Source organism: Lacerta agilis, chromosome 9, assembly GCF_009819535.1.
Source record: "Lacerta agilis isolate rLacAgi1 chromosome 9, rLacAgi1.pri, whole genome shotgun sequence".
In the NCBI taxonomy this organism is placed as follows: domain Eukaryota; kingdom Metazoa; phylum Chordata; class Lepidosauria; order Squamata; family Lacertidae; genus Lacerta; species Lacerta agilis.
In genome coordinates, this window is record NC_046320.1 from 22,178,813 (window position 1) to 22,194,403 (window position 15,591).

Below are 15,591 nucleotides of genomic sequence, written 5' to 3' on the forward strand. Positions count from 1 at the left end.
ATGTATTTCTAATAGTATAACCAAATCAGCAATTTTTGATATAACTGTAAAAAAAATACTCTGAAAATGTATTATTCCAAAAATGAAACCTTCCTCTGGTTGTAAATATTAAGATTATACCAGCAAGAATGAGTCTTTCTGTAAAAAGAATGAAGTTTTACTGACTAGTGATTTAAATTGTGATTTAAATCTATTGATTTAAATCAAATCCACCCTGGCCCATAGTGAGAGAGAGGCTGAACTATACTGAAATCAGAGGCGCTAGCTTGCGAGGAGGATTGGTGGTGGGTGGGCCAATGTTGCACGCATGATGTCAGGGCATTGGGAGGAGCTGGAGGCGGAGCCAAACACACCAGCCATGCAGCTTCAATGGACAGAGGCCCCTCCTCTTCCTGGCACCGCCACTGGCAGGAGGCTGCTTCAACCCTTATTCCCCTCCATCACAGGAAAAGGAGGAGAAGCAGCCAGCCACCATGCTCAGCTCCACACTTTGCTTCCATGCTTTTTGAACATTTTTTTTTGTGGGGGTGCCCCTACCTCCAAATATAGGGGCCCCCAGGAGCTGGTCCACTGCCTAGTGGGAATGTGGAAGTAATAGTACCACTCTGTTCTGCCTTGGACAGACCATACCTGGAATACTGTGTCCAATTCTGGGCACCGCTGTTTAAGAAGGATGTTGACAAGCTGGAACGTGTGCAGAGGAGGACAACCAAGATGTTCAAGGGTCTGGAAACTAAGCCTTATGAAGAGCACTTGAAGGAGCTGGGTATGTTTAGCCTGGAAAAGAGGAGACTGAGAGGAGATATGATAGCCATCTTGAAATATCTCAAGGGCTGTCACATGGAAGATGGTGCAAGCTTGTTTTGTCCTGCTTTGGAGGGTAGGACTCAAACCAGTGGCTTAAAGTTACAAGAAAGAGGGGAAACAGCCCTACTAGAAAAACTAACCAGTAACCTGAAACTGACACGGGGACAAACAGAAGAAGACACCTTCACCCTGGTATGGTTCCCCTTCATCACACACACAGCCCAACAAGACAATGACAAAAATCTATGGACAGCATACAAATCAATATGGCTAACCTGATCCAAAACACCCCCAACCCCACTCACACAGGAAACCAAAGATAACCACAGCCAACCACAAATGAGCAATCACACCCTACGCCAACCCCGACCTCTCTCAATGCCAATGGAGCACAAGCAAACAACAGAGAACCCACACAAACAAGCTGACACCAAACCCTACTCATATTAAGTAAAATAGAAACATTGTCACCCCACCCCACCTATCCCCCCATCCCACCCACCTCTCTCCCCCTTTTCTTCCTAATGTCTCAACAACAAAAACTGATTTGTAAAAATGTTATACGGAAAAATACGAGAGAGACATTGCAAAACCTTTGTAAATCAAGAAATTCTTCAATTAAAATATTTTAAAAAAAGAAAGGAGATTCCAACTAAACATCAGAAAAACATTCTGACAGTAAGAACTGTTTGACAGTGGAATGGTCTCCCTCAGGAGGTTGTGGACTCTCCTTCCTTGGAAGTTTTTAAGTAGAAGTTGGATGGCCATCTGTCATGGATGCTTTAGCTGAGATTCCTGCATTGCAAGGGGCTGGACTAGATGACTCATGGGTCCCTTCCAACTCTATGATTCTATGAATGGTTGAAAAACAATTTAAAAATCTTAATAAAATCTTTATAAAAAAGGGGGGAAAGAAAAAACAATTTAAAAATCTATAGAGACATCTCAGCCAAATATTTCTTAATGGAAGGAGTATTATAAATGAGTGTGGAACCTGCAAATCCATGTATTACTAGCTTATATATGCATCACCACAGGTATAAATTGTCATATTTCTGATCCTTTTTAGTGTAGATTTGTCTAATAGATTATAAATGACAGTCTTAGAATGCCACTTTAATCAGCCCAATGAAATGTGGGCATGAAAAGAGCAAAGAAAATGAGGCATAATGAAAGGGCCAGTTTTTTTGGGGGGGGGAGTAAGAAATTATCAGGGAGAGGGTAGGAAATTACATTAAGTGATCCACTTGGTCTTCTGCAAGATTTCTCAGAAATGAATCCCATTTACTTCAGTGGAACTTTCTCTACAAAAAGCATGCATAGCATTAACATCTGTCAACCCCAGATTCGGACACGACTGGACCTAATAGTCAGGGGTCCCTTTACCTTTAAGATTTTTGCAGAGAAGGAAACAAAGTGAAAGCCTCTATCAAGATTAATCAGAAGAAAGAATTGCATATTAAAATGTGTTATAATGTAATGCCTATATCTGGATTTGCCAATAATAAAATGATTTGTTGATTAGCTGCCTTTTAACCAATTAACTTTATATAAACTTACATATTTTGAAGACCGCCACAAAAATGTACTGTAGGACACTCTTCCTGAAGTCATTCTTAGCACCTAAAGAAACTACCCAGGCCCTACAAATATATGGGAGCAGAAACAGGAATTGGCAAAAATCACCTCATCTCCCTCTTTGCCCCACCCCCTTTCTTTCATGAGGGCCATCCCATGAGCAGAGTTCTGCTGACCCCCCGCCCCCAAAAAAGCAAGGATCTGTACTATTGGCTCAATTATAGTAAAGGTGGGTTAAGTATTAAGTGGTTTTCATACACTTTTTTTTTTACAATGCAATATAGAGGAGGAAATGATGTTCCAAATTCATATTGTAGAATAGCATCATTCACAGATTAGCATCCCATTTAGTTAGAAATGCGGCGTGCACACAGTTAGAGGTCTTTTGAGATAGTTTCCAATTAGTTCTGTGTTTCTCTGGCTTAAAACCTCTCCTGCTGTGCTGAGTCCTGTTGATTGCTATTGCAATATGGAAAACAGCTAATTGGCTGTGAAGACCCCTACCGATGCTACCCCTATTGGCAATCTGTTTATGGTTTTTCAAAATGCAGTTCCGTGTCTCCTTCACCTATGAGAAGACACAAATGTAGCTGCGGCCATTTTAGGTTTTTGATGGCATGTGTGAGAGTGTGTATGTGCTTTAATGTTACATATTTTCAGATTGTTCCAACAGGAGAATGTTCCTTGTTCAGCAGAATGCCCACTTCCAGGGTCGTCTCATCCATAGGGGCTAGTGGTGCGGCGCGCCAGGGCACAGGGCCCCCCAGGGGCGCCCTCGCGAGCCTGCCGGCATACCGGGCGCCCCCCTCCCCAACCCGCCCCCGCCCCCACGGGCGGGCTGTTGGCCGGGCGCTGGTGGCACAGCTGTTGCCGCCCATGCCAGTCCCAGGATTTGGCTGCGAGTGAGCCGCCCTCGCCTCCCATCCCGGGAGCACTGGAAGGGCGCGCAGAGCCCCACGCCACTCCAGCACCATGCCCCTCATGCCCCGCTCGCCCACTCTCCCTCCTGAGGGGCGGCAAGCGCAGGAGGGAGGTGGCGGAGAGGCGGCACGCCGGGGGCGCCAGAGGGATCGCCGCGCCATGGCGGCCGATCTCCCTAAGACGGCCCTGCCCACTTCATAATAAATGGTTTATGAAACTGCAATAAGCATCAGATTGCCCTCTTATGGCTCCCTTCCTTTCCTTCTCTATTTGAAATGGGAGCTTTCTGAAGTTATTTGTAATATGGCTTCAGAAAGGGTTAGGTCTGCTGTTTAAGTGGGGCAGGTTAAAAAAATAATTTTTGTCCTTGAGTATGGATAAATGAATGCAAGCCCTTCAGGATGGGTAAGTAAACTAGTTATTAGTATATCAGATAAAATAAATGTGTGCGGTAAACAGGAATAGGAATCTTAAACATGATGTGCTAACTTTGCTTTGCCTTTTAATGTTTTGCCCTCTGAGATCCTAGATGGTAGATTTGCTAAAGTTCCCGTCAAGGATATGACTTGTCCTTGTAGCATTCAGATATTTAAACAGTCACTCGTGTGTTTTTCTGCTCTAGTTTTCATCAAGGGGAGAAGGTGTTGTGGTTCATCTTTTGAGTATCTTCCTTGAAGGAACTAATAAATCTACCAGACTATTTGAATGTTGAGGTATTTCTTCGACCTGCTATCATTGTCAGTGCCTAGCTTGTCATTGTTAATCATTAATAATTGGTTCTGTTGAGGTTGTGACTTTGTATTTTGTTTATTGGTTGGTTTATTGGTTGGTTAACAGTAATAAACAATTGGTGGTGGCGATAGCACAATAAGTATGCTGCTACTGATTATGATTTTCAGCATTTATAAGCTGCCTTTCTGGATCATGCCCACTCAAGGCAGGAAATAAATTTTGCTTTATTTTACATAAACTTTTTAGTATGAATTTATGGGGAAAGGGTTCCTCATAGGTTTGCAGATCCACAAAACCTAGCTTGAAACAGCAGAGGTCACTGTTCTTATTATGGAATTTTTTAGAGCATCAGTCACTTCAGTGTTATGAAGATTCACAGAATGTTACTAGAGCTGCCTAGATATTATAACCCTTTTGTTTCTGGATGTGACTAGACCATTTAATGTTTCCATTGGAACCTGGGATTAGTCCTGTCATACTCTGTTCCCTGTAATTGCGCCCAGAAAGCCTTTGCTAGCAAAAGCAGCTGATGCTGGGGGGTGGGGGGACAAGGAAGGAAAATTGTTCTGGATGCTTCCTTTTTCTCCAGTTGCTAAACTGGGAGTGTGGGGCAGGGAGGGTTGCTAGGCAAATTGAGATTTTAGGATATATGTTAGATTATTTTTTAATTATTGCTCTTCTCTCCTCCCCTCCCATGTTTTTAGCTGTTTCTGTTTTAGCTGAGTCCCTGTCAGGGGAAAAAGGTGGAATATAAATAAATGTAATTTAACAATAAATATAGGAACAAGGGTGGGATTACTGGATATCTGGATCCCAAGTAGATAAGGCAAACAGCTACACAGTTCACAGCTATCTGTTTACTGTATTGTTCTCTGGACAAGGCAGGGTGTCTTGATAAGAACAGCCGGGTTAAAGGTTTGTGGTACAGAAAGCAGTGTTCGTTTTTTTGAAGCTGAGGCACAAATTAAATACGATCTTTGCATAATGGGGTCTTGATGTACTGTAATTACTGTAGTTACAGTAGCGTCGGAAGACAAAACCTTATTTACAGGTACAATATCTATCTGACAGTGCGATCCTATGTTCAGAAGTAAACAGCAGTGACACTGCTGGCAAAAGAGGAGTCACCCCTGGCTCCAGGATGGAGTAAGAAATTAAACATGAAGCCTGAGGAACTTTTTTCAGTATGCTTAATCAGCATCCCTTACAGGACATCATACTACGCATCCCTCCAAACAGAGGCTTGATACTGTTCCCACATGTGTACATTTCGTGTATGCTATACAAAAAATTGAAAAGTTGTGGGGCTCCTCAGTTTGTTGACAGATGTTTTATATATCTTATTTATTTGGGGTGCTCTATCGCAAAGTGCAGGTGAGTTGCCGCTTGGTATTATGAAGGCAGCTGGAGAACTATCCACATGCGATCGACAGTTAAAAAAGAAAATGAGCAGCAGAGGGCAGTGGTGCAGTGCTTGAATCTTTGAAAAAAGGTATAAACCTTTCTCTGTGTGTGCTGTGTGTGTGTGCAATGGGGGGAGGGCAGGAATCTTGTTATATGAGACTGGGATGCTTCCATCGATAACAGGCAGAAGATCTTAAAAGTTCTACTCATATCTTGTATTTGTCTTAACAGATTGTGTGTGGAATTAGAAAAAAAAAACCAGTGCAATTATTTATATGGCTACCTGAGTGATAATAGCAAAACATTGGTTTCTTTGGCATTGCAATAACTCATTTATAAATTTAGACCGAAACTCATAGGCCTAGTCATGTTCATTGTAGCCAACCATGTGCAGTCAAACATCTGAAAATGGCAGCAGAGCAAATGCCTGTACTTCCTTGCCTTCAGTCCTGGGTTTATTATAGTTCAGGATCCTCAGAACCTGACAGAATTGAGTTTTAAAAGAGAGCAACTCAGCATATGCAAAGTGCACCACTCACCGGTTAGTAAGCCCCTAAACTTCTGGGATTAGGCTTTTATTTCAGGGTTTGTGGCTTCCAGGCAGACTTTGAGTCCCAGCAGCTCCTTACCAATTGGCCATTGCATTGTTGTTGTTCAGTCGTTCAGTCGTGTCCGACTCTTCGTGACCCCATGGACCAGAGCACGCCAGGCACGCCTATCCTTCACTGCCTCTCGCAGTTTGGCCAAACTCATGTTAGTAGCTTCGAGAACACTGTCCAACCATTGCATTATCCCATGTTATTATAGAAAAATGACAGATATTCAACTCGTTCTTGCAGCTACTGTCTGGTTCTTTCTTCTAGACCCTTGCCAAACTTAAGCGCAAATGGATTGGGAACGTTGACCTTAAATAGATAATTTCCCAGAACTTGCTCCCACAGGAAGCAGGGATGCCCACCAACTTGGGTGGCCTTTAAAAAGAAGATTAGAGAAATTCATGGTGGAGTTGGCTATCAATCTGACTGCTAGCCACAATGTGTATGCTCTGCCTCCACAGTCAGAGGCAGTAATGCTTCTGAATACCAGTTGCTTGAACCTGCAGAAGGAAAGAGAACTCGTGCTCAGGTCCTGTTTGTGGGCTTCCCATTGGCATTCATATTAGTCTAGTGCAGGTGCTGATAACAACAAGGTTGCAGGTTTGATCTCCGTTTGGGGCAGCTGCATATTCCTGCATTGCAGGTGTTAGACTTGATGATCCTCAGGATCCCTCCCAACTGTTCTATGATTCTGTGATCTGGTTGGCCACTGAGAGAACAGGAGGCTGGACTAGATGGATCATTGGTCTAATCCAACAGGCTCTTCTCATGTTCTTAAGAAAGGAAGGAGCTGAGTTAGATCACAGACTTTAGAAATAGGCAACATCACAAGAGCTTGAGCTGCTTAACTTCCAATCCTCTTCTCATTTTAGTTCAATCGCAACAGGTCCTAGCTAAAATTCTAAACTGTAGCCAAACATTAAGAGAACTAGTTCATTAATTTTCAGTGAACTCTGAAACAACCTCGCACCAAATTTGGTGTCTTTCTTGGAGTCAACGTTTCCTAGAAATAGTTCCAGTGTTTCCCTGGCAGCCTCTTTAGAGTTGCTTTTGATTGTTTCACCTTAATTGGAACATGTGGATAAGATTGCTTAGCAGTGGAGCTATTGCTGTTTCATTGTTTATACGCATACTTAATTTTCCATGGCTGTTCTGGGTTTGTGGCATGTCTAAATGTAGCAACCGCAGGAACCAAGTAAATTGGAGATACACAGTAATGTTGAATTTTCATAGATAGCCTAACAAAGTAAGTAATACCTTTCTGGGTCAGAACAAGGATCACCTGGTCCAGGTGCCCTTATATGTCTAATATAATATAATATAATATAATATAATATAATATAATATAATATAAATTTTATTGAGGCACCTAAGACATTGCTACCCAATTGGCTTACAGTCCAGTTTGGATAAAGATCAAACCAAAAACAAAACCCAAACTGAAAGAGGTCTGAATCAACATGACTTAGACATGTGAACCAGGCAATAATATATTATTGCAAGTTAAGCCAATTTGGAGGAACATATACTGTGGAATCGTAATATACTAACCTGAGATATAATTTTAATATTAATAAAGTGGAGTAAATAACTTCTCTTATTCTATCTTTGAGCATTGCCCATTCTCCTTTGTTCCTCACATCCTTCTTTGGCAGGGTTCTCTAGTTGAGCAGCATAATCAAGGTCCCCATTAACATGTTATCCCCCCCCATATGTGTTATACAGTCGTACCTTGGAAACCGAACACCTTGGGAGTTGAATGTTTTGGCTCCCGAACGCCGCAAACCCAGAAGTGAATGTTTCGGTTTGCGAACGTTCTTTGGAAGCCAAACATCCGACACAGCTTACGCAGCTTCCGATATTCATTTTCCCTGCTATGCAGAAATCTCCAAATGAATCCGAACTTCAATGTCTAAAATCCCTGGTAGAGGACAAGGAACCTGAGTTCACGTTAAGAGTAGCCAAATTCTGTGAGATTGCCATAAAACTTAGGGAACAAGCGGTGCTATCATAATGATTAAGGCCTTAAATGATAATTTTAGGTTATATTTTAGTGACTAAGTTTTAATTTATATATTTTTAATTGTTGCTATATCTGTATTGTCCCTGTTATACCTAATTGCAAATTCAAATGTATTCCTATCGTGTTTTATGACTTCCTTGATATTGTATGTGGGCTGGAACTGGTCTGTGACCGTAAGAATAAATTCATTCATTCATATGCCAGAGAAGACTATTAGAACTGCAATCCTATACCCACTTACCTCAGAGTTAGCCCCATTGGACTGTAATTAATTTGCTCAGCATTTTCATTAGCTTAGCTTATGCTAATCAAATCTCTATTCTAGAGCAGTTGGGGTAGGCAATTTCTACTCTCAGACTTCTTTTTGCTTTGCATTTTTGTTCCCCTTCTTTTAGTAGAATTTCCAGCGCTTTGTAAATAGACAAGTTCTTGAGCATTGCTTTTTTAGCGGTGCTAAAAGTTAGACTCTTGGATTTCCTGAAGTCCTTGTGGGTTACAGAAATACTACCAGGAGCACATGCCAACCACTTGCGATATGTTGCCCACACCTTCTGTAGACAACTGCAAAACAGCTTTAGTCGAGAAAGAATACGTAGGCACTGTATGACTCAAAGCAGCAAGCTGTTGTTCATCCAAAAGCCAGAGAGAGTGTTCAACCTGGTGTCTGTTTGAGAGAACAAGTTGCTTACGTGGTGCTGACATTTCTTTTCCTCTTGCTTCTGAATTTTGACAAAAGGTATTTGGAAGGGAATTTATCCCCCTCTTCCTGTGCATTCTAGTCTGCAAAGTTCTGCCCACATGCAGGAGAGCATAGCTTAACAGTTCACATAGCTCAGGGGTAGGCAACCTAAGGCCCGTGGGCCGAATGCGGCCCAATCGCCTTCTCAGTCCGGCCCACGGACGGTCCAGGAATCACCCTGTTTTTACATGAGTAGAATGTGTCCTTTTATTTAAAATCCATCTCTGGGTTATTTGTGGGGCCAGCCTGGTGTTTTTACATGAGTAGAATGTGTGCTTTTATTTAAAATGCATCTCTGGGTTATTTGTGGGGCATAGGAATTCGTTCATGGTTTGTTTGTTTTTCAAAATATAGTCCGGCCCACCACATGGTCTGAGGGACGGTGGACCGGCCCACGGCTGAAAAGGGTTGCTGACCCCTGACATAGTTGAACAGTCAAGCCAATGACAGCAGAGCTCTGGTTCGGCCATACAAACGGCTGCAGGAGGATACCTCCAGTTGCGTGTCTGATTTTCCCCTGCACACACTTAGAATTTTGCCACTCACTTGAATCTGTGGTAGTATGAAAACAAGGGGAGGCTCCGTGAGCTCGGCACTGTCATGTGACTAACCGTAACAAGTTGATGCTCCAATCCTACCTGTAGTAGTAACGTAAGTTACTTTGAAAGTATTCTCAGGCTAAAACTTACTAGAGCTGGTGTCAAGCCAGTCAGTGAACAAGGAACACTGTAGTTTTTAGTGTGTAATGATTCTGAAGTAAAACAATTCCTCCTCGGGTGTTCAGAATCTGTATCCATGCAGTGAGGAAACTCCTGCATTGAGTAAGAAAATGTGTGAGTTTGGCTGAACACATTTACCACTTCTCTGCCCAGTTGGAAGCCTTGCACTTTGAGGGTTTCCAGTTGTTGTTGCTATTTATATACCACCCTATACCCAGAGGTCTCAGGGCAGTTGTGGGGAAAGTTGTAAGTACATTCAATCAAGTACACAGATTCCAATGCTGGAAAGGACTACAGTGTTTAGTCAAAGCGAGCCTATGATTTCTTGCAAAACAACTTTTTTTCAACTTAACTGTCTAAAGCAGAAATAGCTTGAGAAAATCATAGCCTCTATAAATGTTCTCATAAACTCTAACGTGGGGTTCTTAGGAAAACAACAGAAGTGTTCTGGCTTTGCTTTCAAAGCTTGGTTCAGACTAGCTGTAGTCTGCTGCTGGACGGTTTTGTCAAGTGCTGTTTTCTATTCTGATAAATTATTCTGTGGATTGCTAAAGTCCTGGGCAGTCTGAAAGTTTTACAGCCTGCTAATGAAAATGTGTTGAGTGTTAGAAACAAGTTGGCGCTGTAAATGGCAACATTTACCCCCCACCCCCAGAATGCTATTTTAATATTTCCTCCTCTTCTCAAGATGGCAGCGCAAAACCTTGGATAGTATGATCCTAGAAAGAAAGAAAAAGATGATGGGCTAGAAAGATGGAGGGGAGTTGCTGGCTCTTTTAAGATTTTCTAGCAGTGATGTGTGACAGAGTTGCTCTGTCTGGAAGATCACCCTAACCCTGCAGTCACAAGTAGGAATGAATTGTGGGATTAGGGAGAGATCACATTCAAATAAATACAACCCAGCAAAATCCTTCACACAAGTAAAGGAGGAAGGCTATGCAGAGAGGATATTATTATCCAGACCTTGGATATGGAGGTTTCAGAGCAAAATCTGCCCAATCTTTTTAGGCTTTGTAATAATAGAATCATAGAACTGTCAAGTTGGAAAGAGACCACAGGGGTCATTGAGTCCAACCTCTGAAGACAGCCCTGTTTAGGGAAGTTTTTAATGTTTGAAGTTTTATTCTGTTTTTAATGTTCTGTTGAAAGCTGCCCAGAGTGGCTGAGGAAACCCAGCCAGATGGGCGGGATAGAAATAATAAATTGTTGTTGTTGTTGTTAGAGTTTCATACTCTACTAACTGAGCCATGAATGCTGTATGATAAGGTTTTGGAAAGTGACAGAGCAAGGCAATACATTAATTGGTTATTTTCAAAGAAGTCTTGTAGCTTGGTTCATATCATGCACAGTAAATGCAGTTTGCCTAATCTTTTCTGGATAAAAGATGAGAAAGGTTGGATATAAAACTTAAGGAAGAGGGTTTATAACATGGAAATCTTGCCAATCCATGGGGCTCCATGGGGAAACCCAACCAGATGAGCGTGGTATAATAATAATAATAATAAGAAGAAGAAGAAGAAGAACAACAACAACAACAACAACAACAACAACACTTAAGATTCCAACTCCTCCACTTTATGATTCACAGCAGCAGAATCCTATATTCTGTGTTTGGCAAGGCTTACTGGCTAGTAGACATGTTTCAAGTTGCAGTCTTAGTGCTCATCAGTCAAAGACATTTCCACTGGATCCTCTGTCTGCTTAATGGAGATTCACAGTTCACAGATAAGGTTGCTGGGGGGGGGGAGGAGAGAGGAGAGCCCTCTGTTTGAAGAAGCCCTATTTCAGGGGTGGTCTAGTCCAAGATAAAAAAAAAAAAACTATAAGAAGCAAGGACCTTGATGTTAACAATCAATAGTTAACATGTGGAAAGCAGACTGAGCAGGTCGTCACCTGGTCAGTCTTCCCACTATGGAAAGAAGAATTGTATTTGTTTTGAAGTTGGAGTGGGGGATCATTCTTTTCAGTAGAGCCCAAATCTTCCCCACACTGCCAAGCCCACATTGACAAGTGGGTGAGACCACCACTGCCTGTCACTTGTCAGGTGATTGACAGGTAGGTTGTCCCACTCACCTGTCAAAGATGGCCCAGGTAGTGTGTGTGGGGGGAGAGAGACTGCCATGCAAGATTGAACTCCCCAACTCAGCTGACTCACTGGCAACAAGCCCAAACCAAACAGGATCGAACTCACCACTTATGAGTGGGGGAATTCTATGCTGCTTTCTTCAGCCAAGGCACTACCTGCCCCACACCTAGTGTCACGTGACATCAGGTGTCAGGCAGGTGGGCGTGGCTTCAGGAACATTGTCTCATCAGCCAAATGGGAAGCTCTAGCTAAATATTCCATATTCCTGGTTTAAATTATAGTAATTATTTTAGATTCAAATTTGTACGTATAAATTAACCTATGTCAGTTTTATGCAAATATGTGTCATCTTGTGTTCCCTTTTTTTGCCCATCTGCTTCTCTTTTTTTCCTTCTTTCTTTTTGTGATTCAGAATCGCTGCCATAAAGCAAAATGATTAATTTTGTAAATAACCCGGTAAAATAACGGAGTTTGCATTACCTTGCTGGATAAATAGGCTGGCTCAGTTTCAGATAGATAGACTGTTGTATTATATTTACTCTCCTCAACCCAGAAAACCTACAGAGCCCTGATTAGTTTATTTGAAAAACCAAGATAGAGAGGTTTGCAAAGCTGTTTAAATTATTATCAGATGGATGATTTATATGATTCATAAGCTACGTAAATCTCAATAAACACCTCTGTTAAAGATGTTCTATTGAATGTCATTCTGAGTGCAATGTGTACTTCAAATCATGCTGCCACCCATGGTTTGAGGAAAACGTTAATCCTGTCAAAAAAGAAAATTGTGAGGTTTTCTAATATTAACTTTTGCCTTGGCTTACTTTCTTGTCAAAGGCTCACTTTCTATTAATTCCAATCCAATATTAGAAGTAGAATTAAATTTGAAATTATTCCTGAGGTTTGATTTTTATTTTTTTTAAGCTGGATGGAAATGCAAGAAGTTTATTAAAATAGTATTTTTGTGCATTATATTGAAAGCCATTACTAACTTCATGGAATTCTATTTGTTCAGTTCATTTAAGGGAAAGGTCAACATAAGCTACAACATCACGATTACTGATATTGTTGCACTCATGAACAGCACAGTTGGATTAGAACTAAATTGCATGGGGTTCGTGGTAGGTAAAGGACCCCTGGACGGTGAAGTCCAAGTCAAAGGTGCTCATCTTGCTTTTCAGGCCAAGGGAGCCGGCGTTTGTCCACAGGCAGCTTTCTGGGTCATGTGGCCAGCATGACTAAACTGCTCCTAGCGCAACGTAACACTGTGATGGAAGCCAGAGTGCATGGAAACGCTGTTTACCTTCCCGCTACATCTGTGGTCACCTCTTTGATTCTATGCAACCTTCTTCAGTTGCGTTTTTTAACCATATAAGAATATGTGTGGGGAAGACTTCAGACAATAAATAATTTCAAAACCAGTCTCCTTCTAAGTTGCTGCTGCTTATCATATTCTTTTGATCCAAGTTAAGAAGGGTGTCCATAACTAACAGGACTGGATTTTCCAACATCTGAGTTATATTTATGTGTATGTCCATGCATGTTTTCAATCCAGGAACACACTGTGCAGGAACACACTGTGCATTATTGTCAGCTGCACATTAAAAAACCATAGTCTTCTAACCTGAAGTTGGGTTATTTGGTGCACAAAATGTACAAAATACTGTTCCATCCTTAAACAATGAGACCTTATTTTGACTATGCTTTTAATATGTGTATGTATTTTTATTTTATTCTCTTTGTAAATCACTTCAGTGTTTTTTGTTACACGAGTTCAATAAACTTAAATAACCTAACCTTTCATATCTGTAGAGAAAGTGTGAGTCATTTTTAAAACTTTAACTTTTATTAATGGCAAGCGCATTCATGACAATTGTATCAGCCATAGTGTTACTGGGACCCTTTTCATCCCGGCTTAGAACAAATCAACAACGCTTATTATTATTACTGCAGTTATCATTACTGTCAAACAACCATGATATTTTGGGAGTAGGGGTGTTTTATTGTATTATATTACCATTTGAAGATGTAACCCACCCTCGGACCATGTGGTTGAACAGTGGGTAGCAGGTATAATTGATGGTGGTGGTTTAAAAACATTAGAGATGCAATTTCTAATATTTTAGAAATATTAGCCAACGGCCCCAAAACACGCTGGTGCTACAGTTTTGTTTAGGTCCAATAGTCCTACTCCTTGATGCAACTGAATCTATAAACTTGCTACAACATGTTTATTGTTAGCAGAGAATAACCTCAGAGTTTGTTGTAACAGCCATTTGTAATGCTGGAAACTGTGTTGCCTTTTCAAAACTGTCTCTTAAGTGAAATGAGCTTCAAGCCAATTCACTGAGAATACAAAACCGCTCTGCTGTGTTGCTATGCAAAGATTAAAATTTAATTTTAGACAGAGTAACCATAGCGTAGAAACAAAGGGGGGGAATACTTTATGAAACTTCCTTGTGAACATGAATTTCACAGCTGTTTCATATTTGTACTGAAATGTTAGCAAGATCAGTGGAAGGCAGATATATATTGCCTCTCATTGTCCATGGACATCCTCTGCAAACAGTTTTAAGGAAGCATGCAAAATACATTGTAATACATTATTAGGAAAACCTCTGGAATGCTCTGTGTCCAACCTGTGTGTTATATATGTAGACAAACAGGAACAAAAGAGACTTAAATGGGCATTTGTTTAAAGTTATACTGTATATTTATTTATTATTTCTTGATGACAGTTGCTTTCGATACCTTATTTTGTTTTTTGTAGCATAACCAAGTGGCAACATTGGGATGCTAAAGTGGTGATGGTTCTTTTAAAACTTTCTAGGTAAAGAAACTGATATTTCTATTTTCAGCATCGTAGTTGAGAGCTTAACAAGACTTGTCCAGTGTTGCCATTTGCGAGGTTCAAACTGTTGCTTGCCTTCTTTAATCTGGGGGGATTGGTTAAACTACCATCTGGAGAATTCAGAGCCCCCTCAAGAATGCATATGTTGACCATCCCTTCTCTTAAATTAGAGAAACATCCCTCCCCCATTCCTCTTCCCTTCCCCCACTGCTTTCATTTGTGTTGGCGTTTTTTTAAAAAAATGGCCTCACCTAGAAAATATTGTTTCCATGTCGTTCCAGGCTGTGAGTCTTCACTTGATCTGACATTTCAAAAGGCCACGGCTGCAGTGAATGAGATCTTTATGGCTCTCAGAGATGTTGCAAGAGCTCGGGCTTACATGAAGCAGTTTAATTCTGTACATGTTCCAGGAAGCCAAATTCAACAGGCAAGTTGCTGTGTCTTTAAAAAAAAAAAAGTCCATGTGTTACTCTATGTTACTTTATAGCAGTGTTTCCCAAACTTGGGCCTCCAGCTGTTTTTGAACTACAAATCCCATCATCCCTGACCACTGGTCCTGCTAGCTAGGGATTATGGGAGTTGTAACCCAAAAACAGCTGGAGACCCAAGTTTAGGAAACCCTGGTTTGAATCATTGGCAAAAACTACCTTTAGCAAAATGTGACTCGTTTTGTGGGTGTTTAATGCAGAATGCATTCTACTAATCTACAAGTGGGTTTATAGAATTGTCTTTCCCTTCCAATGTTCTTAGGAGTCATTGCTTAATTGGAAGGATATCTACTGAACCTCAGCAGCTATAACATTGCCATCCATCTAATGTCATTTCTGTGCTAGCCTCACCAGTTTCAGGGAGCTTACATGTATCCATGAAGGCCACCTGCTCTATACAATAGAAAGGGATGCGGGTGGCGCTGTGGTCTAAACCACTGGGCCCCCGGGCTTGCCAATTAGAAGGTCAGTGGTTCGAATCCCCATGACAGGGTGAGCTCCCATTGTTCTGTCCCAGCTCCTGCCAACCTAGGAGTTTGAAAGCACACCAGTGCAAGTAGATGAATAGGTACCACTGCGGTGAGATGAGCCCTGCAACCCCATAGTTGCCTTTGACTGGACTTAACCATCCAGTGGTCCTCTACTCT

General features: G+C 41.4%; 1 protein-coding gene across 1 annotated transcript in view; it reads left to right on the plus strand.

Annotated features, from left to right (window-relative positions):
* Positions 1 to 15,591, plus strand: part of SCFD2 (sec1 family domain containing 2) — a 136,957-nt gene that overhangs the window by 99,446 nt on the left and 21,920 nt on the right. Inside the window, exon 6 of the mRNA XM_033161094.1 lies at positions 14,738 to 14,883. Coding sequence (XP_033016985.1) covers positions 14,738 to 14,883 — 146 coding nt within the window. The remainder of the gene's footprint in view (positions 1 to 14,737; positions 14,884 to 15,591) is intronic.